Source organism: Labeo rohita, chromosome 6, assembly GCF_022985175.1.
Source record: "Labeo rohita strain BAU-BD-2019 chromosome 6, IGBB_LRoh.1.0, whole genome shotgun sequence".
NCBI lineage: Eukaryota > Metazoa > Chordata > Actinopteri > Cypriniformes > Cyprinidae > Labeo > Labeo rohita.
Window position 1 is genome coordinate 6,800,196 of NC_066874.1, and position 25,760 is coordinate 6,825,955.

The 25,760-nt window shown below is 33.9% G+C and overlaps 1 protein-coding gene across 3 annotated transcripts in view; it reads right to left on the reverse strand.

Moving 5' to 3' along the window:
• tmeff2b (transmembrane protein with EGF-like and two follistatin-like domains 2b) overlaps positions 1–25,760 on the reverse strand; it is an 88,157-nt gene that overhangs the window by 4,494 nt on the left and 57,903 nt on the right. For all 3 annotated transcript variants that reach the window (XM_051113261.1, XM_051113260.1, XM_051113263.1), the window contains exons 6-8: positions 16,890–17,038; positions 8,709–8,832; positions 7,923–8,081 (exon numbers count right to left, since the gene is read on the reverse strand). In XM_051113261.1, coding sequence (XP_050969218.1) covers positions 7,923–8,081; positions 8,709–8,832; positions 16,890–17,038 — 432 coding nt within the window. The remainder of the gene's footprint in view (positions 1–7,922; positions 8,082–8,708; positions 8,833–16,889; positions 17,039–25,760) is intronic.

The following is a 25,760-nucleotide window of genomic DNA, read 5'->3' on the forward strand; positions in this document are numbered from 1 at the left end:
CCAGCACAAAATAGAAACTATGACAACTGGTAAGTTTAATTAAAGTCAAATTCATAAAAAATAAAATACATTTCAAAAATACAAACGTATCAAAAATCAAATGAAAATTTGACCCCAAATGAGCCAATAAACAGCAGTTCTCAAAGTACATACTCTAGGCCTAAACATACAGTATTGCAGAACTTGCCCTGAGTATGTCAAGCTGTGTGTGTGTGAAGAGAGAGAAAGCACATATTTCAGCTTATGAATGGCATTTTGTTTTGCAAGTGTTTGTTGCACATATTGATGCCTTGATGACAGTGGTAGGGGCTCAAACTTAACTAGTAACTAGTTACATGTAATGGAATTACATCATTTAATTACAAAATAATTGTAACTAATCGGTTACAGTTGCTGAGAAACAATGTATAGTTAAATTACAGTTACTTATGAAAATCACAAAGGGGGTTACATCTGAATATTTTCACACAGATTTGATTAATTTCTTTCCCAAATTGCATTGACTGCTCTAAAATATGAGACAAAACGTTTCAGAAGTTTAGGACACAAAATAGGACACAAGCTTATGCAATAACTGATTTATTTACATATTTGGGTTTATGTATATGCTTTTTTTTTTTTTACGATTAACTGCAAGGATCTGATTATAAAAATGGTATCATAGCTACTAAACTATATCTTCTGATTTTAAATCTGTATTTAACCTAACCTAGGTGCTGAAGTCTGATTTTGTGGCGGTTGTGCTTTAAAATTTAATTATTATTATAATCTTAAGTCAAGTGATGAAGGTAAGTCTGACCGTAATCAGTGTTGAGTGCTACTGTAAGGTTAAGGTTAACTTTCAAAAGGATTAACAGTTGAAAACATTAGTTAGAAATTTAGAAAAGTAATCAATTTGGATAATTTGTCTGTTTTTATCAGATTTACCAACTGTCCAGTTCTTTCCTTAGTTTCCAGTAGCCAAAACTTAGTTAAAGCTGTTGGAGAGCTAATAATTTTGCATGAATTTGGCTATATTCCCCAACATCAGCTCTCACTATCTTTGATCACAGGCAAGTGATTTCGTTCAGGAATCGTAAAATGAAGGGGGGAAAAACAGAAGAATGGGTTACCTACTGTATTTACTTTGTTGTAAATACAAACACAACGTCCGCTCCGTGGCCGCAACGTGACCACCGCTTCAACTGCTAGAGAAAGTCCATTAACATATAGCGGTATATAACAGTATATATAAGTTATCCCTCACTTTTTAGCGTGAAAAATACAAGGTGTGGCGTGAGAGTGTGAACTGGTTGAAATGCGTGTGTCTCACGGTGAATGCGTGAAACTTGAGAGCCCTGATTTAGAGCAGAGTAGGCTCAAGGAAAGGAAGGGTTTAGAAAGACTGAATCTTTGAACTGCTTCAAACGAATCGTTTGAGAATCACTGAAAAATGAGGTGATATTAAATGAATATTTTGAGAAAACTAAAGTGTTTTTTGACCTAGCATGCATGTAAACCTATTGTAGAAAACTCCCAAAACAATATTAAGATTTGTATAACCTTGAAAGCAGTGACCCTGTCTGTAAAAACTTATCCTACATAATCTACATATTCATTCTGTTAAATATAACCTTGATACTGGCCGTGTCAAAGATTTGCTAAATTTCAGGCTCAGAAAATCCTATATTTAAAGCCTATATTTAAAAACTGCAGCACATTTGAACCATACTTATTCTGATTATGGTTAGATTAAAGAAGATTTTCAGTCATAAAAAAAAAAAATCTTAAAGTTTTGTAAAACAGGTCTATTTTTTTATGCGTATGTGAAATATAATTACAACACAAAATAACTGTTTTCTGTATTAATACATCTTAAATGTATGCAAAAATGAATTTTCAGCATCATTACTCCAGTCTTCACATCATTCTAATATGCCTGATTTTCTGCTCAAGAAACGGTTGTGCTTCTTAATACTTTGTGGAAACTATGATGCATTTTTTTTTCTGGATTCTTTGTTAAATAGGATGATCAAAAGAACATTTATTTGTCATTTTGTAACACTATAAAGGCCTGTTTACACCAAGCACAATAACTATAAAGATATATAGTAGCGTCCACATCAAATGACGATAATGTTTTGATCATTATAAATGTCCTGCAGTTTTATCGTCTGATGCTTTAAATACTTCTCTCTAAGGACTGGTGGATTCTGAATGGCTGTCAATGTTTTTATCATTCTTTAGCTGAAAAAAAAAGTTTCAGTACTGTGATTCCAACAATATTCTGTCATTATCATTACAGCTACAAACATTTAAATGGTAATGTATACCATTTTATAAAAGGAAAGTATAAAAAAATATCATGTGGTGTAACCAAGGTTTTTTTTTGTTTGTTTTTTTTGTTTAACAAATTAAATGTATTATTAATTTTTAAATATCACTTAGGAAGGTCTGCAGGGTTTTGCCTGTTTGTCTTTATCTTTAATAAACTCCACCCTCTTTATGTAAATAAAAGAGAAATCAGCAATCTAAAAAAAAAATCGAATTACTTTTCAAATATCTTTACCCAAAGATGGTTTCTGTCATTTTCACTGACCTATGTTTAAGTGTTTGTTTTTTCTAATAAAGGGAAAGTTCACTCAAATTAAAATTACCCCATGATTTACTCACCCTCAAGCCATTCTAGGTGTATACTAGTGGTGTGACGGTACACAAATATGATGGTTCGGCATGTACCTCGGTTTTACCGTCATGGTTCGGTATGATTTCGGTACAGCAGGGGGAAAAACTAAACTTTATTTAGTTACTTTTTTTTTTTTTTTAAATAAACAGTGGTTTACTGAACAAGTTGCTCTTTTTTAAAATACATTAAGTTATAATTAAATTTTTTTTAGTGATAAAAATCTACTTCTGCTTATGCTTTAAACTATAGGGAGCCCTTTTACAATATAAGGTGTAAGAATATTTTTCTTACACAAATACATTCACTGCCATTATAAAGCTTGGAAGAGCCAGGACATTTATTTTTATATAACTGTGACAGTTTTCGTCTGAAAGAAGAAAGTCGTATACACCTAGGATGGCTTGAGGGTGAGTAAATCACTGGGTAATTTTTATTTTTGGGTGAACTATCCCTTTAGTTTGGTTTTAGTTATTTGATGCTATAATAATGGGGCGTGGCTTCATGTTTGTGAGCTTGTGATTGGCTCTGTGGGAGTTTGGGTGGGACCCTGCAATCACCTTACAATCACTCCTGCACAGACTTCGGCTCTAGATGATGTCATCAGCCCAAGATGACAGTGGCCAATTCCGGGACATTTTAGCTTCAATTTTCTACAATCTTTTTTGCACATATGACTTTGATTTGGCAGACCAAATTATGCCACTTTTTGTTTTGTTTCGGTCTTTTACTACGGGTTTGTTCCTCAATATGATATTAGGACAGCTGTATCACACTCTCATTTCTTGATGTCCATTTAGCCCACTTGTACAGCTTCTGAAACTATAATGGCAAAAGTTTTCCCAAAAAAGCTAGACGTTAAATCTCTGCAAAACACTTTTGCTGCATTGTTGTGTCTGTTTGGCAAACCCTTCACTGTCTTTGATCAATAAACCCCCTCCTTTAGAATCCTACAGGGCTACTTTTGGAGAGTTATATTAAATGGATTGTATCCGATGCCCATTTGTGCTGATTATACAAAAGTGAGGTGGCAATTTCCCCCTTGGGAGGAAACACTGAGGGCAACAGAGCCATTATGACAACATGGTCCATTCCACCGCCCCGCGCGTCCCTGGGAGCCTCGTTATGGGACAAAGCAACAATCAAAAAAACCATAACATATTAGAGGCCTCCGAAAGCCTGCTTACAGGTGGAGCGGTACAGAGGCACACCGCTACTGTATGCCGTAAACTTTTAAAAGGTCAACGAGTCTGAATGATCGCTCATCAGAGAGTGCTTGATTTTCCTTCTTTGCTCTTTGTATTTTCACTCTACTTTTGCTACCTCCCTGTAGCTCTTACACTCTGCATGCAATGCGGCGTCAGAGAATCATTACAATCACCTAATCACTACGCCGGCTCTGCGCCCTTGCAGGAGTGTGTTTGATTAAACATGTGCTTCAGTCTGAGCATCTTTGATTAGCTAGACAGAATGACAGAGAGCGAAAGACGCCGACAGACAGAGGAGAGCGCGAGCGCGAGACAGTGAAAGACAGGACTTGAGAAAATTAAAGCGGGAGAAAGCAAGAGGAGACAGATAAGAGAAAGACGTTCCTAAGTCACTGCTGCAGTTAGAAAGTGTGTTGCTATAGAAACCGGTTGCGGGCTGTAAGGTGAAGGAGGGCACTGCGGTGAACACCGTGCACTTCTGAAACACCTTTCACTTCATGGCCGTGCACATGCATGTCAACTTGATTTTAACATTATTCATAATTGTTGATTAGCTCTCTAGATATTGCAATCAGAGTACTTTTCGAAACTTGTGTGTCTGTAACTGCGTGCCATAATATTTATTTATGTAGGCTTCATAAGCTCAGAACTGTTATGAATTAATTGGCGACTTTATGCATCAGACAATCAAGGAAATCACACTGTCCTTATCAGCAGCAGGAAAAACAAAACTGTTGAATTTTGAATAAATTACACAGAGGAACTGAGCAATGCGACAATACTCCAGCACTCCCATCCTATTATAATCAGCAAAGCTGTGACCGCAGCCCTACATGTCTGTGTGTTTCTGTATAAATGCTGTTCATACATAATATACAGTCGCCCCAAAAAGTGTTTGGACACTTAAGTCTCACTTAAAAATATGTATGCAAGTAACAATGGTTTTACCTAAGGGACAGTTCACCCAAAAACCCTTGATGTCACACTGACTATTTTATCGATGTCCTTACTACCTTTTTGAGCCTTGAACATGTCAGTTGTGTTGCTGTCTATGAAGGGTCAGAAAACTCTCGGATTTCATCAAAAATATCTTAATTTGTGTTTCAAAGATTAATGAAGATATACGGGTTCAGAACATCATGAGGGTGAGTAATTTTAGGGTGAACTATCCCCTTAAGTGTCAAGATACTTTTTGTAGTCACTGTGTATTATATGTAATAATAAAGGGATAGTTTGTCCAAAATCATTGAAATATGACCACAACCATTCAAAAGATAAAATGTAATTTATTCCCTATGATGGTAAAGCTGAATTTTCAGCTTTCAATTTTCTTCACTGTCACATGATCCTTTAGAAATCATTCTAATATGCTGATTTGCTGCTTAAGAAACATTGTTAACATCGTAACAGCTGCTTTCATATTTTTACGGAAAACCATGAAACATTTTTTTAGAAATTTTGATGAATAAAAAGTTCAAAAAGAATAGCACTTACAGGGTTCGTACAGATACTGTAAAATGAAATTTCAAGAACTTTTCAAGCACTACTTTTTTTTAATTTTTAAGGACTTCAATCAGAGACCTCACTTGTGAAACAATGTCTTTGCTTTCAAATGAAAACTATGGTTAATTTTCTTTCTTATCTTTTCTTTTCTTTTCTTTTTTTATTTAAGGTATTTGTATTTGCATATAGCTTGTTTTTATTTTTTATTTATTTTTATTTTTTTATAACTGTACTGCCCTAATGAAACCTTTCATGTTTTCTTCTGTTCAATAAAAAAAAATATCAGAAAAAAGATTTGTGAAACCACTCCGAAATCCTGTTCTGAAACAAACCAGAACTGAAACCAATGATTCACAAACCTGCACTGAAGTCTCAATCTGAATCATAGACTGTAAAAAAAAAGATGGATGACGCACCTTCACGCTCTTTCATTGAGGAAAAGTGAAGCCGCCAGCGCCCTAATAGGACACGGACATATTGCACTGATTTGGGCCTAATTAGCCTGACTGCTCCAATTTTTGTCTGCTTATTGCTGTAACTGAAGTTTCTGTTAAAATAAGGTAAATAAAACCCCAATTTCTTCCTGAAGGTCCGTTGGCACCTCCGTTCACTCAGAGAATCTGTCAATCTCAGCTGTCAATCATGACGTCACGCTCCTGTTTTTATAGCATCACATAACTAACTAAAACCAAACTTATTTTTAAAAAAATTAACACTTGATCTTACATCAGCGTGATAAAAACTACACAAAATGACAAAAAACATTTTTGGAAAAAGTTATTTAAAGTAAAATTTAATTATTTAGTTTGCCTCATGTCCCATTAGATCACATGGAGAGGGCGGGGTTTATGACCTATACTGGGACCAGCCACCTGGGGAAGATAGAAACGTTTTGGCTTCACTTTTCAAAACTTGTGCGGCACACTTGATCTGAATCAAATGATTCGCGAACCTGCACCGAAGTCTCCATCCTAATCAAATGATTTTCGAACCCACTCCAAAGTTCCTATCTAAATCAAATGATTCACGCTCCGCGCCCCAAAGTTCCACTCTAAATCAAATCATTCGCAAACCTGCTCCGAAGTCCCGACGTAAATGATTTACGATCTGAATCAAATGATTCATGATGCGCCATCCGACTGGAGTCCTTCGAATAAGTAAATAATTTTGTGACACAATGGTTTAACTGATTTGGAGTTTTTAAAAACTCAGTTTCACCCATCACTATGTGCTTTTTAAAATCGTTTACAAGCGATGTTGAAATTAAAAAATGATTGGCTCTTTTAAATTGATCTGTTTTTTTGATAGTGATTCACTTGAAATAAGTGATCGAAGTCACAAGTTTGAATCAATTGGAGCAGTTCCAGCATAAATAACTCACTTAATTGATTCAGTTCATCTGTTCCTCTTTTCACGTCTTCAGCTATGTTTACACAACATTAACAGTACTACTACTGGCTTAGCTCACTAGTTTTATTAGGTTTTTTAGTTTTTTTTTACTAGTTTTATTAACTGAAATAAGTGAAAAAGTATTTTGTTTTTTGAATAGAAGATACATTGTCTTTCAATAATTCAAGCACTTTTCAAGTATTCAAGTATCAAGAAAAACCCTGTATTTATTTGAATCAGAATTTTTTTGGAAATGCTATAAAGGTCTTTACTATCAATTATGACCAATTTAAAACATCTTCTCAGAATAAAAAGTATAGATTTCTTACAAACAACCATACAAACAAATTAAAAAAATTAAAAAGTGGGCTCCAATTTTTTAAATGCTAGTGTATGGTGTTATTTTTCCTATGAGAAATAAAGAGTAGAGTTTACTAGTAAAATGTCCAGGCTGTTTGTTTCTATACAATGACAGATTATAACTATGGCTATCCATGTCAAAAAGATAAATATTCAATGCACACTTGTAAAATAATGTGAAAACAGACTTGCATTCTTATAAAAGAATAGAGATACAAACAGTAAATTAAGAATTAACTGAACTAAAAAGAATTCAAATTTAAATAAAAATTATTAAAAATTAATTTTTAAAGATTATTGAATAGATAATACATTTATAAATATAATACAGTATGTAATTCATTAATATAACATTATCTGCAGGCAATACGTTATTTTTATTTTTTTGTCTTTTTTTCTCAAAAAGAAATAAAAGAAAATCTAAAAAACTATTTTATGAGGATCATGAAAACAAGAAAAGAAAAAAAAAAGGGCTTTTTTGGGCTTCCATATGTGCTGCCATGATTCCCGTAAACTTGAAATCTCTGTGCTGTTACGAATTAATACTCTCGTAAAATATTAAATAAAAATAAGATTTCACAGCTTCAGTTTCATACCGAAAAACCATCCACATATGGATAGACTCTGGTTAAAACACTGTCTGTTCATTTAACGCTGACATTCCTGATTTATTCCCCATAACTTTTAGATTTTATTTTTCCAGCTGCCTGGTAATCGTCATCAGAAGCACGTGACTGTGCATGCATGAAGTTAGAGAAACCTTTGCCCCATATCTGAGTGATTTATGCGTTTAAGCTCACCGTGTGATGCAAAGCACTACAAGGCAGATAATGGCCACTTGCAGAGCTCCAATGATGGACGCAATCAGAACGTAACGCAGTTTTCCTGAACCAGGTACCACGTACATCACATTGTAGTCCTTCCTGTCACACTGTGGCCCAATGAAGCCAGAATAACAACTGAAAAACACACACATGGACAAGATAAAACAATGTTAAAAGATGCGGAGATCATAATCAATAACTACTTTCAGCAGGTGACGATAAAGGGCAGGGAAAGAGCATGTGCATAATCACATGGCAGTAGGATGCTGATGCCACTGTTTGGGGATAATTACTAGGCTTTCAGTGTTTATAGGTGCAAAAAACCAGTGGAAGTGTGTGTGTGTGGGAGTGGGAGTGAGTGTGCAGCGGGGAGCCGCTGCACACTGGGAAAAACATAGTCTTGTTTAATTAGAGCCTCGACCTCTCAGAGGAGGCGGTTAAAGGGACACCTGCCAGCCGGCATACACACACACACACACATACACACAGCTGGTAGGAATGAGTCATCTTTCAAGGGGAGGCGCACACACACACACACACACACACACACAATTTGTGTTCTTTTTTTTCTTTCCTTCACACTGTTTCTTGCACATCTTTCATCCCTTCTCATCTTCTCTCATTTCTCCCGCTCTGCTCTGCTTTTGTCTTCTCAGCGCTTCTCCAAAATCAATCTTACACTGTCCTTTAAAGAGTCTGTGGGCGCGTGGGTGAAGAAGAGGAAGAGTTTGATATGTTGTCTGTGTCGTGTGGTGCGGTTACCTGCAGGTGGGGGGTGAGAGGTTGCTAGGATACTCGCACTCTCCATGGACACAGTAGTTCTTGTATCGCTCCGGACATGGGATGTAAAGACCCCAAGGTACCTCGCTCACCTGGTCTTTCTCCTCTAAACACACCCGAACAAGAAATGTTATGTTATCAGGTTAGATGTTGTGAAGAGCTGGTTTGTGATGAAATCATAAAAGTGGCTTTAAGTTGTGTAAAAAAATGGCATAACATTAAAAAAATGCAAAGAACCACTGCAAACATCATGAGTGGTTTGCATGGTGGCAAATAACCACCCAGCACCAGCCAAATTCAGGTACTTGTTTGTAGTCTATCAGCCAATTTGGCAAGTGACTTGCTCAAATTGTATTCTAACAAAAACAACTCGCTCTTGTCAAAACAACACATTTGATTATGTTTTTGAGAAAAAGCTCTTTGCTTGCTGTAAAGTGGAGACTCAGAATGTTCTTGATATTTACACAAACTTTGTTTTTAAGCATTTTTGTGTATTTGAACCCTTTCCAACAATGATTGTATGATCGTGAGATACATATTTTCATACTGAGGGACGCATATGAAACTATTACAGAAGGTTCAAATGCTCACTGATGCTCCAGAAGGAAAAACGACGCATTAAGAGCTGGAGAGTAAAAAAACTTTTTGAATTTGAAGATCAGGGTAAATTTAACTTATTTTGTCTTTTGGAAAACATGTAAGTATCTTCTGTAGCTTCTGAAGGGCAGTAATTGAAAACAAAACAAAACAAAAAAAATAGGCAAAATAAGAAAAATGGCAAAAAACATCTTTATTCTGTTCAAAAGTTTTCACCCCCCGGCTCTTAATGGATTGTTTTTTCTTAGGAAGCATTAGTGAGCAACTGAACCTTCTGTAATAGTTGCATATGAGTCCCTCAGTTGTCCTCAGTGTCAAAAGACTGGATCTCAAAATCATACAGTCATTGTTGGAAAGGGTTCAAATACACAAAAATGCTGAAAAACCAAAGAATTTGTGGGACCTGAAGGAGTTTAACTGTTCAGGACAAGGGCTCATGAACAACTATCACTAAATTAAAAAACACAGCTGGGGATCATTCAGGTAACAACACAGTATTAAGAATCAAGCTTATGTAAACTTTTGAACAAGGTAACTTTTTATAAATTCAACTGTTATTTTCTCTTATGGACTATATGTAAACATCTTTTATGTGAAGTATCTTATTCAGGTCAGCACTAAACAAAAAATAACATGCATTTTCTATGATCCCTCTTATTTTGGTAAAATAATTAACATTAGATAGGTGCTAAGTGTATGCAAAAGTTTGACCTCAACTGTAAGAGGTTACACTGTCAGATAAAAAGGTACAGTTCTGTCACTGGGGCAGTACCCTAAGGTACAAAGTGAAAAGGTACAAATATGTACTTTAAAGTACTAATATGTACCTTTAAGGTAGCAGTATGTACCTTTAAGGTACCAATATGTACTGTTTAGGGGTAGGTAAGGTACAAAGATGTACCTTTTCACTTTTGTACCTTAGGGTACCGCCCCAGCGACAGAACTGTACCTTTTTTCTGAGAGTGTACTCTGCAATAAAACATACTGCACATTTCACTAATAACTAACTATAGTTCAAAATATAATTTTACCCTTTTAAAATGCCAGGATTTGAAATCTGTAGAATCGTGATGTCATGATTTCCCCTAAACATGCCCCATAACATGTCATAGGTGTATGTAATCAAGGTTTGTTTTGAACAACTCCATATCTGTCCATCAATCTTGACAGCCATACTGCTGTTAGGTAAGACCTATCTGGTACAAAAAGCTTTGCAAACTTTATGAACTAACCTTGATTAACATAGTATAAAAATCTGAAACTGCATTTCATGACTATCATGACCTGTAATCAGTGTAATATGTACAATAAGGTCTCATGTTCAGATGTTCTCTGTCGGAAATAGTTTATTGTTGTTTATGCATCAGTAAATCAAGCCAGTGATAAACGAACATCTTCACACTGTTGCTGGTAGCATGAATACCATCTGTTATCTTTATTGTGATTATTTTATATACATATAGTGATTAAAGTTCGTTCTTATAATTGCTGGAGCAGTCAATTCAAGATCAGAGTCAAACCCCCATTATAAGCAATGACAGTTTACACTGCTCAGTGAGTCTCTTATTCTTGACTTCCAATGGAGTTTTCAAATCAGGGGCAAAATTCAAGGTAGAAAATGACCATTTATATCTAAATTATGGTTTCTTTAAAGGAGAAGTCCACTTCCAGAACAACAATTTATAAATAATTTACTCACCCCCTTGTCATCCAAGATGTTCATGTCTTTCTGTCTTCAGCTGTAAAGACATTATGGTTTTTGAGGAAAGCATTTCAGGATTTTTCTCCATATAATGGACTTCATTGGTGCCCTGATACTGAACTTCCAAAATGTAGTTTAAATGCAGTTTCAAAGGGCTCCTCCCAGCTGAGGAAGAAGGGTCTTATCTAGCGAAACGATCTGTCATTTTTTTCAGAAAATTCTAATTTGTATACTTTGTAAGCACAAAAACTCGTTTAGCACTAACTCTAGGATGCACGTCCACAACGCTACATACCATTGAATCACGTCGAAAGGTCACGCGGAACGTAGGCGGAACAACAGACCCAGTGTTTACAAAGCAACCACGCAAAGACTAAGGAACTGCAAGTAAGTCAAACGCTGTTTACAAACAAAAAGGTACAATGACGTTGGATGATTCTGAAGTTGTAGGAGAAAATGAGATGGAGTTTTTTGCCATACTCTACATTTTTGAGCCGGAGTACACAGACGATGAACCTAGATGTGATTCATAGCGTTGTGGATGCGCATCCCAGAGCTAGTGCTTTGAGCTTAAAAAGTATACAAATTTTTATTTTTCCAAAAAATGACCGATCGTTTTGCTAGACCCTTGCTAGACCCTTCTTCCTCGGCTGGGATCGTTTAGAGCCCTTTGAAGCTGCATTTAAACTACATTTTGGAAGTTCAAAATCGGGGCACCAATCAAGTCCATTATATGGAGAAAAATCCTGAAATGTTTTCCTCAAAAACCATAATTTCTTTACGACTGAAGACAGAAAGACATGAACATCTTGGATGACAAGGGGGTGAGTAAATTATTTGTAAATTGTTGTTCTGGAAGTGGACTTCTCCTTTAATGAAAAAAGAAAAAACAACATCCTGAGATAATAACTGCACCTTAGGAAACATTATAAACAGTATCAAGTAATTCTTATTCTTCACTGCTTTAAAACAGGCACTAAACATTCAAATAGCTGTTATATATTTAAATAAATATAAAACACATGAATAGCTGTAAAAATGCTATATACAGTGCCCTCCACTAATATTGGCATCCTTGGTAAATATGAGCAAAGGTGGCTTTAAAAATAAATCTGCTTTGTTTATACTTTTGATCTTTTATTTAAAAAATCACAAAATTCAAACCTTTCATTAAAGTAAAGCAACGGAAAGTGGGGGGGGGAAATCTTTTTATAAAATAAATGTTTTTTCCAATGCATGCTGGACACAATTATTGGCACCCCTAGAAATTCTTATGAGTAAAATATCTCTGAAGTACATCACCATATGTTGTTAGGGAGGATTTCAAGAAAAATCCTCCTTACTCATCCAAAAATAAATTCCAGCATATTCAGTTGTCAGACACGACTGGAACCTCAAACGGGACTGGCTTCTATGGTCAGATGAAACTAAAAAAAAGAAGCTGGGTTTGGTGCAAAAAGGGATAAAAAGTACCCCTTGCCCACGGTTAAATATACTGCTGGATGTTTAATGTTGTGGGCTGCTTTTTCTGCTGGAGGTCCTGGACATCTTGTTCAGATACATGGCATCACAAATTCTATCAAATACCAACAGATAAAAAATCTAAACCTGACGCCCTCTGTTAGAAATCTTATAATGGGCCATGGCTGGATCTTCCAACAGGACAATGATCCAAAACAAACATCAAAATCAACACAAAAATGGGTCACTGAGCACAAAATGAAGCTTCTGCCATTTCCGTCCCGGTTCCCTGAGCTGAACCCTATAGGAAATGAGTGGAGAGAAGGAGCTGGGAATATGCAGAATCTGCAGAGATTCTGAAGAAATGAAGAAATGGTATCTGATCTTTTGACAGGTGTTCTTCAAACTCATCAGGCATTATAGGAGAACACTGAGAGCTGTTGTCTTGGGAAAAGTAGCAAATGTGAACTAGAGCATTTATTTCATAATGAGATCCCCCCTCCCGCTTTCAGTTGTTTCACTTTAATGAAAGGTTAGACTTTTGTGAATTTTTGTATGAACGATCAAAGGATAAACAATGCAGATTTATTTTCACAGCCAACTTTGCTCATATTCACCAAGGGTACACAATAACACAATAAGGCTATAAAAGCAGAATAATAAGTAGATGATTTTAGCTATTCGCCATGATGATGTTTAATGTCCCCGATAGTCCCATTTAGCTGTCTTAGACACGTTAAATCACCAGTTGTGTATTATTGATATTTTAGGTAGTAAAATAAAAGGTGAAAACATCTTGAGCTTCTTTTATCCAGACCAAATTTCAGTGATTTAAACAAAAACATTGATTTTGGGATTTCTGAGAAGTTGCTAACTTGTTTCCAGGTTTTAGGACTCGTTCCTGCACTACTCTATATGTGAATGCGAATGAAATTCGAGAGCTGTGGCGAAAACAAATGGTTCAGCAAATGATTTGGTCTTCAATTTCTGTCTGTTCCTCATAGACCGTTCTAAAATTATATGGACTTTGCACAATGAGGGTGAATAAATGATGACAGAATCTTAATTTTTCGATGAACTAGCCCTTTAAAAGACTATTTAGGACAGAGTGCAGCATTTCATCGCTAAACGGTGAGGACAAAGTGTGTGTATGCGTGTTGGAGCGCATTTGAAGGGTATCCATGTAAGTCAATGGAGGGATCAATGCTACAGCAGTGACACCACACCCTCCTCTGTTTACTCAATTAATCACAATCTTTCTTCTTTCTTTTCTTCTCTCACTCTCTCACTCTCAAACTCTCTCCTGACACTGTCTGTGAAGCAGGTCACAGCACTCAGTCAAACTGTCACACACACTGGGAGGTATCAGGGTACGGTGGCCTGTTGAGGACACATAAAGCAGGCTAGTTCTCCAGAGACTCGCTGGTTTCAATATGCTCCTTCACACCGCTCTGTTTATCACAGGAAAGGAGTGACACTTTGTTTTTAGAGCTGTTAACATTTATGTTTGGAGCCATTTTAGTTAATGCAATTAACACTTTTAGCAAATTTGAAATTAGAAGTACTTGAAAATGCAGCATGACTCTCATTTACCAATAAATGAAGGAGAAAATTTCTTTAAGGAATCTAATTATGTCAGAATTAAATGAAAATGCTCAATATCTTCAGTACTGTTGCTGCAGAGACCATATTATTTTGCTTTCTTTCCTTAAATGGGTAACGTAAAGTATTAATCCAAAATATAAATAAGGTGCGCACATACCCAAACCCAAAAGAGGGCCCAGGTGCAGGACAAGAAAATCAGAAATTAGCAAAAAAAACACACACTGGTACTGGTCGAAACGTTGTCGCAAATAAATATTTTTCTATGGAGCAGTACCAGTGTGCGGACATTATGCTTGTGTTTGTTGCTAACGTAAAGAATTAAACATTTAATGTGTTTAAAAAAAAAAAAAACTACTATTGTTCAAAAGTTTGGGGTCATTAAGATTATTATTGTTCATGAAAGAAGTCTCTTATGTTCACAAAGGCTGCATTTATTTGGTCAAAAATAGAGCAAAAATGCTAATATTGTAAAATATTATTACAATTTAAAATAACTTTTTTCTATTTTAATCTATTTTAAAATCTAACTTATTCCTGTGACGCAAAGCTGAATTTTCAACATCATTACTCCAGTCACTTCAAAAAAAAAAAAAAAAAAAAGTCCAGTGTCACTACAGAAATCATTCTAACATGTTGATTTGCTGCTCAAGAAACATTTTTTTATAAGTATTAATGTTAAAAACGGTCATGCTGTTTTTTTTGGAAACCATGTTACATTTCTCCAGGATACCTTAAAGGGGTCATCAGATGCCCATTTTCCACAAGTTGATATGATTCTTTAGGGTCTTAATGAAAAGCCTATAATTTACTGAGGTTAAAAATTCTCAATGGTTTTGTAAAACAACCCCCTTTTTACCCTGCCAAAATCAACTCTACAAAAATCACCTCATTCTGGTCGAGGCTGCTTTAAATGCAAATGAGCTCTGCTCGCCCCGCCCCTCTCTTCTCTCTGTGGATAGACACGCCTGTTTTTCATTTAGCCGTGTTTAGCCGCTAAACTTGCTAACTAGCACTTTATTGGGAAAGGCGATCGCAAAGATTCATAAAAAAACCCTTATACTCACTTCTGCTGTAAGTGAATCTGGATCACGAATGATTCAAGTGAACATAGACGGATATATGTAGATCGGGAGGCACATTCCCTTTACAAACAAACGTAATCTACTGCATCTTCAGGGCTCAAATGTTGGGAGTAAATGACAACCACTACGTTCATTATTACATCCAGCAACACAACACCTCAATCGCTCAATCGGAGATATTCTTGTCTAACCTACATCCCTGCTCAAGCTTCAAAAACAAAGAGGCCGGACTCTGACACCTGATCTGAGGTAAGACGCTCATGTCAATCAACTATCGTGGGAGCGGCCTCTGTGGGTGTGACGCCACACCGACACGCATCTGAGAATGGCTCGATTTGAAAAAGGGGTTATTATTTTTACAGATTAATTAAAAACTACTGCATAGATTTTTATCATTACAGGGTAGATTTGTACATACACTGCCAACACACATTAATGTTCAAACAGCATGTAAAAGTGAACTTAGCATCCAAAGACCCCTTTAATAAACAGAAAGGTCAAAATAACAGTGTTTATTTAAAAAAACTATCTATCTATCTATATCTATCTATATCTACATATATCTATCTATATATATATATCTATCTATCTATCTATCTATATATATATATATATTTATATATATATATATATATATCATTTTTTAGCATTTAAATGTGGCCTAAAATTGGTTAAAAATTCTGACAATATATCAAAATGTGATGTGTGGGGATGAATGGAAGGGGACAAAAAACACTGGGTACAAAACCTGTGATCAGGAGTTCTTAATCTATGACTATGATTGGTAAATGTACATATAATTTGCCATTTTACAAATTGTATATTATGAATGTTTGAATCTACTTACATGTGCATCACTATTCGCTTGACTACAGTATATAGTTACACTCAGTGTTGGGGAAAGTTACTTTTAAAAGTAATGCATTACAATATTGAGTTACTCCCTAAAAAAGTAACTAATTACGTTACTTAGTTACTTTTTATGGAAAGTAATGTGTTACTTTTACTTTTATGTTACTTTTTAAATCTGGGCAGGGCTTGCTTGTTTGTTTTTAATATAAAAAGTTCTATTTTTGGCAAATGTAAAAGCCTTTTCACATCAAAATCGTCAGGCTTTGAGAAAAGTAAATTCACGTCTGTACAATAGACCACAGAAGCAATGCATAAAAAAATGCATAAAGGATATTTGTATTATTTAACATATTTAATTATTGCAGGTTTGCATCGTATTCTGAGTTGAATTTCACTGTTTTTATTCATTTTGAGGAATACTGAATCTGTTTTTTGTGAGTGAGATAAATTAATGCATGTTCACATTTATTGTAGAACTAACATCTTACTATACTAAGAAATACTTAGTATTTCTCTCAACATGGGGAAAGGAAAGCTTTTAATCAATAAATGGGGGGAAAAGTAACTGGCGTTACTTATTTGAAAAAAGTAACTCTTGTCAATTAAAAAGTAATGCGTTACTTTACTAGTTACTTGGAAAAAGTAATAATATTACATAACTTGCGTTACTTGTAATGCATTACCCCCAACACTGGTTACACTTATAAAAAGCCATCAGCAAAACATAGTAAAACTTTATGTGCATGTGTGTGTGCGTGTGTGTGTGTGTGAGAGAGAAAGAGAGAGACAGACACTCATAACCTCCTCAGATCGTGAGCAGAGGTGAACACATTTGTGATAAATAAATTAAGAGTTGAGACTGACCCTTACAATGTCCGAGGTATTTGACCTCAATCCTCTCCTGCTTCTGACACGACACCTCTTTCACCTGGCAGGGGTTGTCATAGGAACGGCCGTCTGATGCACAGACCGGATTAAAACTGATGTGGGAGCAATCGATGTTGCACACACACCTACAGAAAGAGAAAGACAGAGAGAAACTTTAATAGCAGAGTAAACTTTCATAGCGGAGTAATCAGTTGTAATAGTTTTCACAAGAAAGGTTAAACTAAAAAAAATATTTTCTCCATATAGAGTGACTTTTTCTTCAACTATGATCATGTTCATGTATATATAAAGACGTTAGATGTTAAATGAGAATTTTTTTCAGGCTCCTATGGAAAAAAACATGGACATTTTTGAAAGTAAGGCATTCAACAACTGACTAAAAACCTTTTCATTGCCATTAAAGTGAAATTACTGAACTAGGAGCCGGATAAAAGTGTTCTTTTAAAAGAAAAAATTGCAGAAAAATCTCAGACACACTTAGAGGGTTTTGCATCTGCAGTCTTTATATATACACATTTAAACAGTTTCATTTGACTACCCTTCACATACCTTCTTTGTGTAGACTTCATTATTTTAGTCTCGTTGCGGACCAGTGTTATTTGCGTCTTTGAGATACTATTATAGATTTAGTTCATATTTTTAATTAGTTTTAATTTGTATACACATATATATGTATATATATTTATTTTTTTCTGTTTACACTTTAATTTTAATTCAAATTTCAGTAACAAAAAACCTATATAGTTTACGTCAAATTAAACTAAATGAAAATGAGAAATGTTGCCTTGGCAGCTAGCTGAAATAAAATATATATTTTCTAATACATAGACTTGAAATTGAAATATCAAAATCCATCATAACGTTATGATCTATACAAAGAAGCAAATAAACTACTTTAATATACTTCTATCAGTTTTAACACACTTTATTCAAGTCCTCCTTTTTTACCACAAACAACAATTTGTCCCTATAATAAGATTTTACAAAAGCTAGTGTACTTGGTTACCAAAAAAGCCAACAGTGTTGGTGTGCATATATAGTTATGAAATATGAGATGTCATGTAAAATACAAAGCAACCATGAGTGAGCTGACAGTAAAAACGTTTGGATTAAACCAAGATTTTTAATGATGGACAAAACTGAATTAGATACAGCAGCAATCATAGTAAATATCACAACATTTCCAATCAAGCTGTAATTTGGTTAAATTATGCAAAATGTGTAAAATATTATTTATGTATAGGATTTGCTGTTCAAGAAACATTTATTATTATTATTATTATTATTGTCAATATTTTTTAGGATTCTTCTATGAATAGAAAGATCCAAAGATCAACATTTATCTGAAATAAAAAGCTTTTGCAACATTATACATTCAATAGCTTGGAGTCAGATTTATTATATCAACAAAAATTTCCACTCAGCTGTTTAAAACATAATAATAATAATAATAATATATATAATATAATATATAATAATAATAATAATATATATATATATATATATATATATATATATATATATATATATATGTTTAATAAATATATATTTTGCTGTTTTTGCTGTACTTTGGATCAAATAAATGCAGGCTTTGTGAGCAGAAGAGACTTTAAAACATTAAACATCTTAACATCTAACAACATTACATTGACATTACAAATCTTTTGACTGGTTATGTAATTTCCACTTTCACTGTCATTTCCACAACATAATCAATATAATGCATTTACAATATATATCCACTGTTAGAAATTTAAAAGAAAGTAATTTAATTTCTATAAGTCCACAGGGCCCAGAGTTGGAAGTATGCCCATAAATAAATATACAATAAGAAAAAGCCATTTAAACAAACTAATCACTGAAATTCAATGCCAACTATTAAAAGAAGTAACAAACATATGTACGTTACATAATAATAATTTGTTTCTGAAACTTTCGAAGAAAGAGAAATGTGATTGATTAGTGTTGGATATCCAACTTCTAAGAAATATGTTGCTTTGGAGACACAGATGTGTCTATAAAGAGAGTGGGTTATTGAACCTCCTGCTCTTTATTGATGATTTGAACATCTATTTGCCAAATAAAAGAGCACATTCGGTTCCAGCAGCAGGAGGTTTAATACAATAAGAACAGCGTGATTCTCCTTCACATTTGAAAATCTAGTTTCATTCAAGAAACATATCATGAACTACTGCTTTAGCAAAGCAAAAGCAGAAATGTTGAGAAAAAAACAAATAACTGAGACAACAGACTATCATTTAATAACATATTTTGCTGTTGTTTTGGCTATTTAAGCAGTTGTGCATGCATTTTGTCCTGTTTAGCCATGCAACAAACTGTTCTGTTGAGTAAGACGTTTTTAATGAATCATCTAAACCAGCTCACAAAAAAGGTCAGATGATTTGTTCACGACTCATTATTAACTGAGAAACCACACGTGGGCTGATAGTAAGAACATTTGGAGTGATTTATACGATGAACATAATTTAATTCAAAAGCAGAACGTCAAATAAATTTGATTTTATCAAAACATGCAAAACATTTTTAGACAAGAAGCATAAATTATTTTTATATCTGGGACACATAAATAATAGATAAAAAGTGCCTATACAGCTTTATTGTATTGTTTTAGAGCATGTAACATATGTCACATCGAATGCCAGAGACCATGTGATGACAAAAAAGAACCACTGAATCAGTTCAGTGACATGAACTGTTCAAATGAACCAATTTTGTGGAAATGAATCAGAATGTCCTTCACTATTCCTTTACGATTTTCCCATGAGAGTACAGATAAGCACTGATGAACAGATGCACACATACTCTTAATTTTTTCACACATTATTTCACTAACCGTATCTTTCAATTGACTCTGCATTGCGCATGCAGTCTAACTGTCCATTTATTTATCTAAATGCACGCTTCTGCCAGATACCCCATTACTGGAGACTGATTCTATCCTGGCAGAATGAGCATCGTCTCTCCCTCTCTTATACTTGCAGTCTGGATGAACTTCGATATTGCCATCTGTTTGCCTGTGTGGTCTCAAATTAAATATATACATTTTTAGCAAAAATGAGCTTGCTAGTTTGTATGCCTCTATGCATCTTTATGAATATCTTTGCATATGCAGAGGAGTCAGTAAGTCTCCACTAGTGGAAATGGTAATATTTTGCATTTTTGTAATTTAACCCTCTGTTGCATGGTGACCACTACAGTTTATAGCTCTAAGAATTAATCATTTGGAATTATTAATTCGATATTGTTAGATATGGAATCATGATGTTTTTTTTTCTTCTGAAGTTAAAAAATGTAAAATATTAAGATAACATAATATTAATATAAATGAAATATTAATAATATTAATATACCTGTAGTTGTTAATTAAAACAAAGTTGAAATAAACAAAAATATACCTACAACATTTTAAAAAATTAGAATATTTCATTGGCAACTATTTGAAATAAAAATGAAGCTGAAGTCTAAAATTACTAAAACTGAAATAAAGCTAACTAGAAATATTTTAAAAAGCACTAAAACTAATAAAACTTAATATTACTATGAAATATATAAACAATTTAAGTAAACAATTCATGTTTACTTAAATTACATGTTAGGGTTCTTTGGAGATATAATGTTCCAACAAGCCTGCTCAATTACCACGAAGAATGTCAAAATTATTCAGCAAAATAAGATTTTCTTATCAAAGCGATAAATTGTTGTGTTGCAAAAATGAGTACACCCTTCTGAAAGTTACTAAATAAAACTTGTGTATATGTTTAAGGCTATTTTTGATCAACAGGTAAGTATACTGAACCAAAACTTTTAAAGACAAATAATTTCCTGACAATTAAAAGTGTTATATAGCCCACTGAATTATACTCAGACTTAATGCTGGCTGCAATGGAACCACTTGGGAAAGAACTGCCAGGTGACTTATTACTTAGCATAAAAGAGGACAATGGTACAAGAGGAATACCAAATTATTGTTGTAAGTGTGAAAATATAGCAGAAGTAGCACCAACATTCATAAACAATGGACTTGTGACAAGGCTCCTGAAATAATCAGGTCTTCACTTTAAGTTTAGTGATGAGTGAATTTTTGCTAGAAAAAGAGCAGGAGAAATACTATGCAAGTGTCTCACCAAAAGCTATGAAAAGAGTGACACTTTACGAAGCAGCCTGGAGAAGTGACAGGCATGGTTGTTGTCAACACTAGAATTGCCTACTGTAGCCAAAGCACAATAAAATCATTTTACCTCTTGCAAGGCCCAAAAGCATCCAAAATGTTGTGGTGTTGCTAGAGGAGGAGTACAGTGAGAAGTGCATGGTACCCACAGTGACATTCAGTGGTAGTAAAGCTCTTACATAGGAATATGTGAGTGCTGAAGGTGGGAGGGTGTTGTACTTTATTAGTGCTGTCATGAATTCACACACCACTGTGTGATGTAATACAAAAACTTGAAACAGAAGATGCCACCCTCTCCTCATTCCCTGCATTGTTGGGCATATTTTCAGCATGACAATGAAGATATTAATTCTCAAACGGTGAAATTCCTCCAGTGGACATGTATTTCAATCAATCTTAACGCTCTTGAGCAGCTGGGGGGATTCTGTAGAGACGAGCTGAGCAAAACTCCCCATTAAAGACAAGGGCATTTAAGGAGGTCGTCCTCCAGGAGTTAAACAGGACAGACAAGAAAATCTGTCATGAACTTGTACACTCAGTTTCAAGAAGGGTCAGAGCAGTATACTTAAAATTCAGGAGGACATACTAAGTACTAGAATATTATACATTTGCTGAATTAAATCTAGGGTGTACTCATTTCTGCAATCCTTCATTTGAACAAAATTGGCTAATTTACTATCATATAGAAAATATTGGCATATATTTTGTTGTTTGCATTAAGTATATGTTTAATACATTTCAATTTTGCCATCTTTCCATGAATTATATTAGTGATCATTAAGAAAATACATCGTTTATATTTATTCAGAGGGGGTGTACTCATTTATGCTGTGCACTGTAATTTGTATGTGTGTGTGTGTATATATATATATATATATATATATATATATATACATATATTTACAGAAATATAAATATTTTAATATAAATATATTTTGAAAAGCACAAAAACTAAAATTATAAATTATTTGAATTAAAATATTACTAAGAATATAAATATACACGCGCACACACACACATACATACATATACATATATAATACAAATTTAAGTGATTTTATAGAAATATAAATATTTAAATAGAAATATTTTAAAAAGCACAAAAACTTAAACTAAATTAAAATGTCAATAAATAAATAAATAAATAAATAAATCTAATTAAAATATTACTTTAAAATTTATTAGATAATATGAACACTATAATAAAAAATGATGTTTCTTTAGCTACATTTAAAAAAAACCTCTAAAATTATTCTTTTTTCATACATACTTTTTTATTTTTAGTTTTTAAATTAGGTTATGAATCCCAGATGTGGTTTCAGGCTTTTGTAACACACTGTTTGTACTCAAAACATTGAATATCAAAGAACTTTATACACAGTCACATTGCTAGTTCAAAAGATGCCAGCATTGTCTGGCATTGGAAAGTGTCTAACTAGGACTGCACAGTAATTGCCAGACACACTTACAAATTCTTAGAGAGAGAAAGGAGAACGCTTTTAGACCAGATATATTTGCTACATCTCTTCTGTCTAATATATTTACTGGTGAGCACTTCATCTCTGAGTCTGGTATTGATTTATAAAACCCCGCTGTAATATTTCTAATCCCTCCATATATGCCCAGAGGATAACAGACCAGACCTGGCAACGTTCGGCAAGCCATACACGAGACAAAGCAACATGAACCATGTCTGACTCGACTTATCCACACTTATCATGTTCTCACGCATCTATCTGACACAAAAACACGCACATGCACGCACGCACACAAGATGATTCTTATATCATAAAAACAGCAGATTCATTGCATTTTCACTGAGCTGAGGTAAATGTGATTAGATTACGGTTAGTTTGAGCTGGATTTCTATGCTATAGGAGCAGCCGCATCAATGCTCCCAGATGTAGCTGCTAATTGGTTATCAGACACAACACGCACATACAAATAGATTTCAAGGGGAGGAAAGGTAAAGAAAGAGAGAGAGAGAAAGAGAGTGATGGAGAGAGCGGAGTCCTATAACGTCTGGAATTACAAGTCTGCAAATCAATCTAGCACACTCACTGCTCGCTGTGGCTGATGGAAACTATATTTTCTCATTTTTCACAGCTTTCCAAAAATATAATTGATGAAAGCAACTTAGAAAGGATCAGTAGGGATTTCATGACTCTCAAAGATATACTTAATCTTGTGGAATTGGAGCAGCTATATTTGGTTTAAAGATTCCCTGCATATTAAACCACAAAACCTACAGCGAATGTCATACACAAATATCTTCTAACAGGACATATTCTACACATTTGTAGCTTTTCCATGCTTAAGTCTGCTTATAAGGTTTTTTGGACCAAACAAAATACAACCCATTCCCACCATCTCTCTGACCCTTTTTAAATTATTAATAATTTTTGTAAAATTAAAATGTACTTTTGTATTTATTTGTATTATTATAATTTGTAATTTTTGCTTATTTTATGTATTTACTTTATGCATGTTTTACACATAAAAAATACAGTAAAAAAATATTATTATAATTCAAAATAACTGTTTTATTTAAATATATTTTTAAAACTTGAATTTATTTCTTTGATGGAAGAGCTAAATTTAAGGAACCTTGTGCATCCATCAGAAATCATGGAATGTGGCCCAGACCACCTCCTGAAGTGGTTTGAGCAATCGGATTTAAATGCATTTCAGAGGGCATTTATATCTGGTCTTTTCACGATCGGATAGCTAATTTTTAAATATCACCAATATCGGTATATTGCGACACCCCTAATTAACACGATAACAATATCACGTTACAATCAATATCACGAGACCCCTGATATATATGTATTAACAATGTAAAAGTACTGTCAGTTTTGATCAATTTAATGCATACTTGCTGAATAATAGAAATTTCTTGTATTACCCATAACTTTTAAATGGTACTATACATTGTTCTTATATTTTAGAGTATCTTGCACGTACCTTAAGAAAAATGATTAAAAACGGAGAAAACAAAGAAGCATGCACTTTCTCTACACATTGTGTAGCTGAAACAGAAGAAGTAGACCGCATCTTTCAGAGTAATCAGCAAAATGAGGTAGAGGTGTGACTGCAGAAGAATAAGCCTCTGATTTCACAGTGAAAAACGGAGCGCTGTTCTGACATGTAATTGGCACAGATGGTTTTGTAGTGCTGCTAAATGACATTATCTTTGCTCTGTGATGATAAAGGGGTCAAAATGAAGTCAAAAATTATATACTTTTTTTTTTTTTTGATTTAATCGTTTTGTATCTCCTGGCACTTTCCGTGATGTTTCTAAACCATTATAGGCACAAATCCCGTGCTTTTGTAATGAGAACTATTAGATTTGTTAGATTTTAGAAAGTATTCTGCATAAAATATACTTAGAATTAAAAAAACAACAACTAGAAAATGCAACATTCTATAAGACTAATAATATTAATAACAGTTTTATGCAAATTCTAGAGGTGACAGCAATGATTAAGCATATTTCTTCCATTTATGAAGAATATTAGTAAGCTTATCAGTAAACTATATACACTACCAGTCAAAAGCATTTATTTGAAATAGAAATAGAAAGAATAGAAAGTTCAGAAGAACAGCATTTATCTAAAGTAGAAATCTTTTGTAACATAATAAATGCCTTTGTCATCACTTTTGATCAATTTAAAGCACCCTTTCTAAATTAAAAAAAAAAAAAAAAAAAAGACTCCAAGGTTTTGAATGTATAGTGTATAATGTCACAAAAAGCTTTTTATTTCAGATAAATGCTGATCTTTGGATCTTTCTGTTCATTAAAGCATCCTGAAAAAAAAAAGAATTAACTGTTTTAAATATTGATAATAATAATAATAATAATAACAACATTTCTTGAAAAGCAAATCAGCATATTAGAATGATTTCTGAAGGATCTTGTGACACTGAAGACTGAAGTAATGATGCTGAAAATTTAGCTTTGATCACAGGAATAAATTACATTTTAAATAAATAAAAACAGTTATTTAAATAGTAAAAATATTTCAAAATGTTACTGTTTTTACTGTACTTTGGATTAAATAAATGAAGGCTTGGTGACCAGAAGAAACTTCTTTAAAAAACATTAAAAATCTTACTGTTCAAAAACTTTTGATTGGTAATGTATATTTTATCTATTTAATTTTAATGTTTTCTTTAGTTGTTTATTGCAAATCAGGGTTTTACTGTAAACGATTTGGTAAAATTTGGTGATTGGTATGCTAAAATAAAAACTTCTTATCAACTGTTTGGACTCTCATTGCGACGGCACCCATTCACTTCAGAGGATCCATTTTAATGTTAAATTTCCCCAAATCTGTTCTGATGAAGAAAAAAATTAATCTTTATCTCAAAAGGTCTGAGGGTGAGTAAATAAATTTTTTTGGTGAACTATTCCTTTAACCACCTTCTTTCACGGATCGTTGGAAAACAAACAAACTAAAAAAAAAAGCATTTATGAAGAATTATTTAATTATGAATTGTATTTTGAAAGTGCGCTTTTAACCGACCACATGAACCCTAACGTAGACGCACTCACACGCATTAACCGCTGAGATGCCTCATTTCCCTCTTTTCATCTCTGTCTCTTTCTGACATTTTCTCCCTCGTTCGTTCCCGTCCCTTTTCACATCTCTATC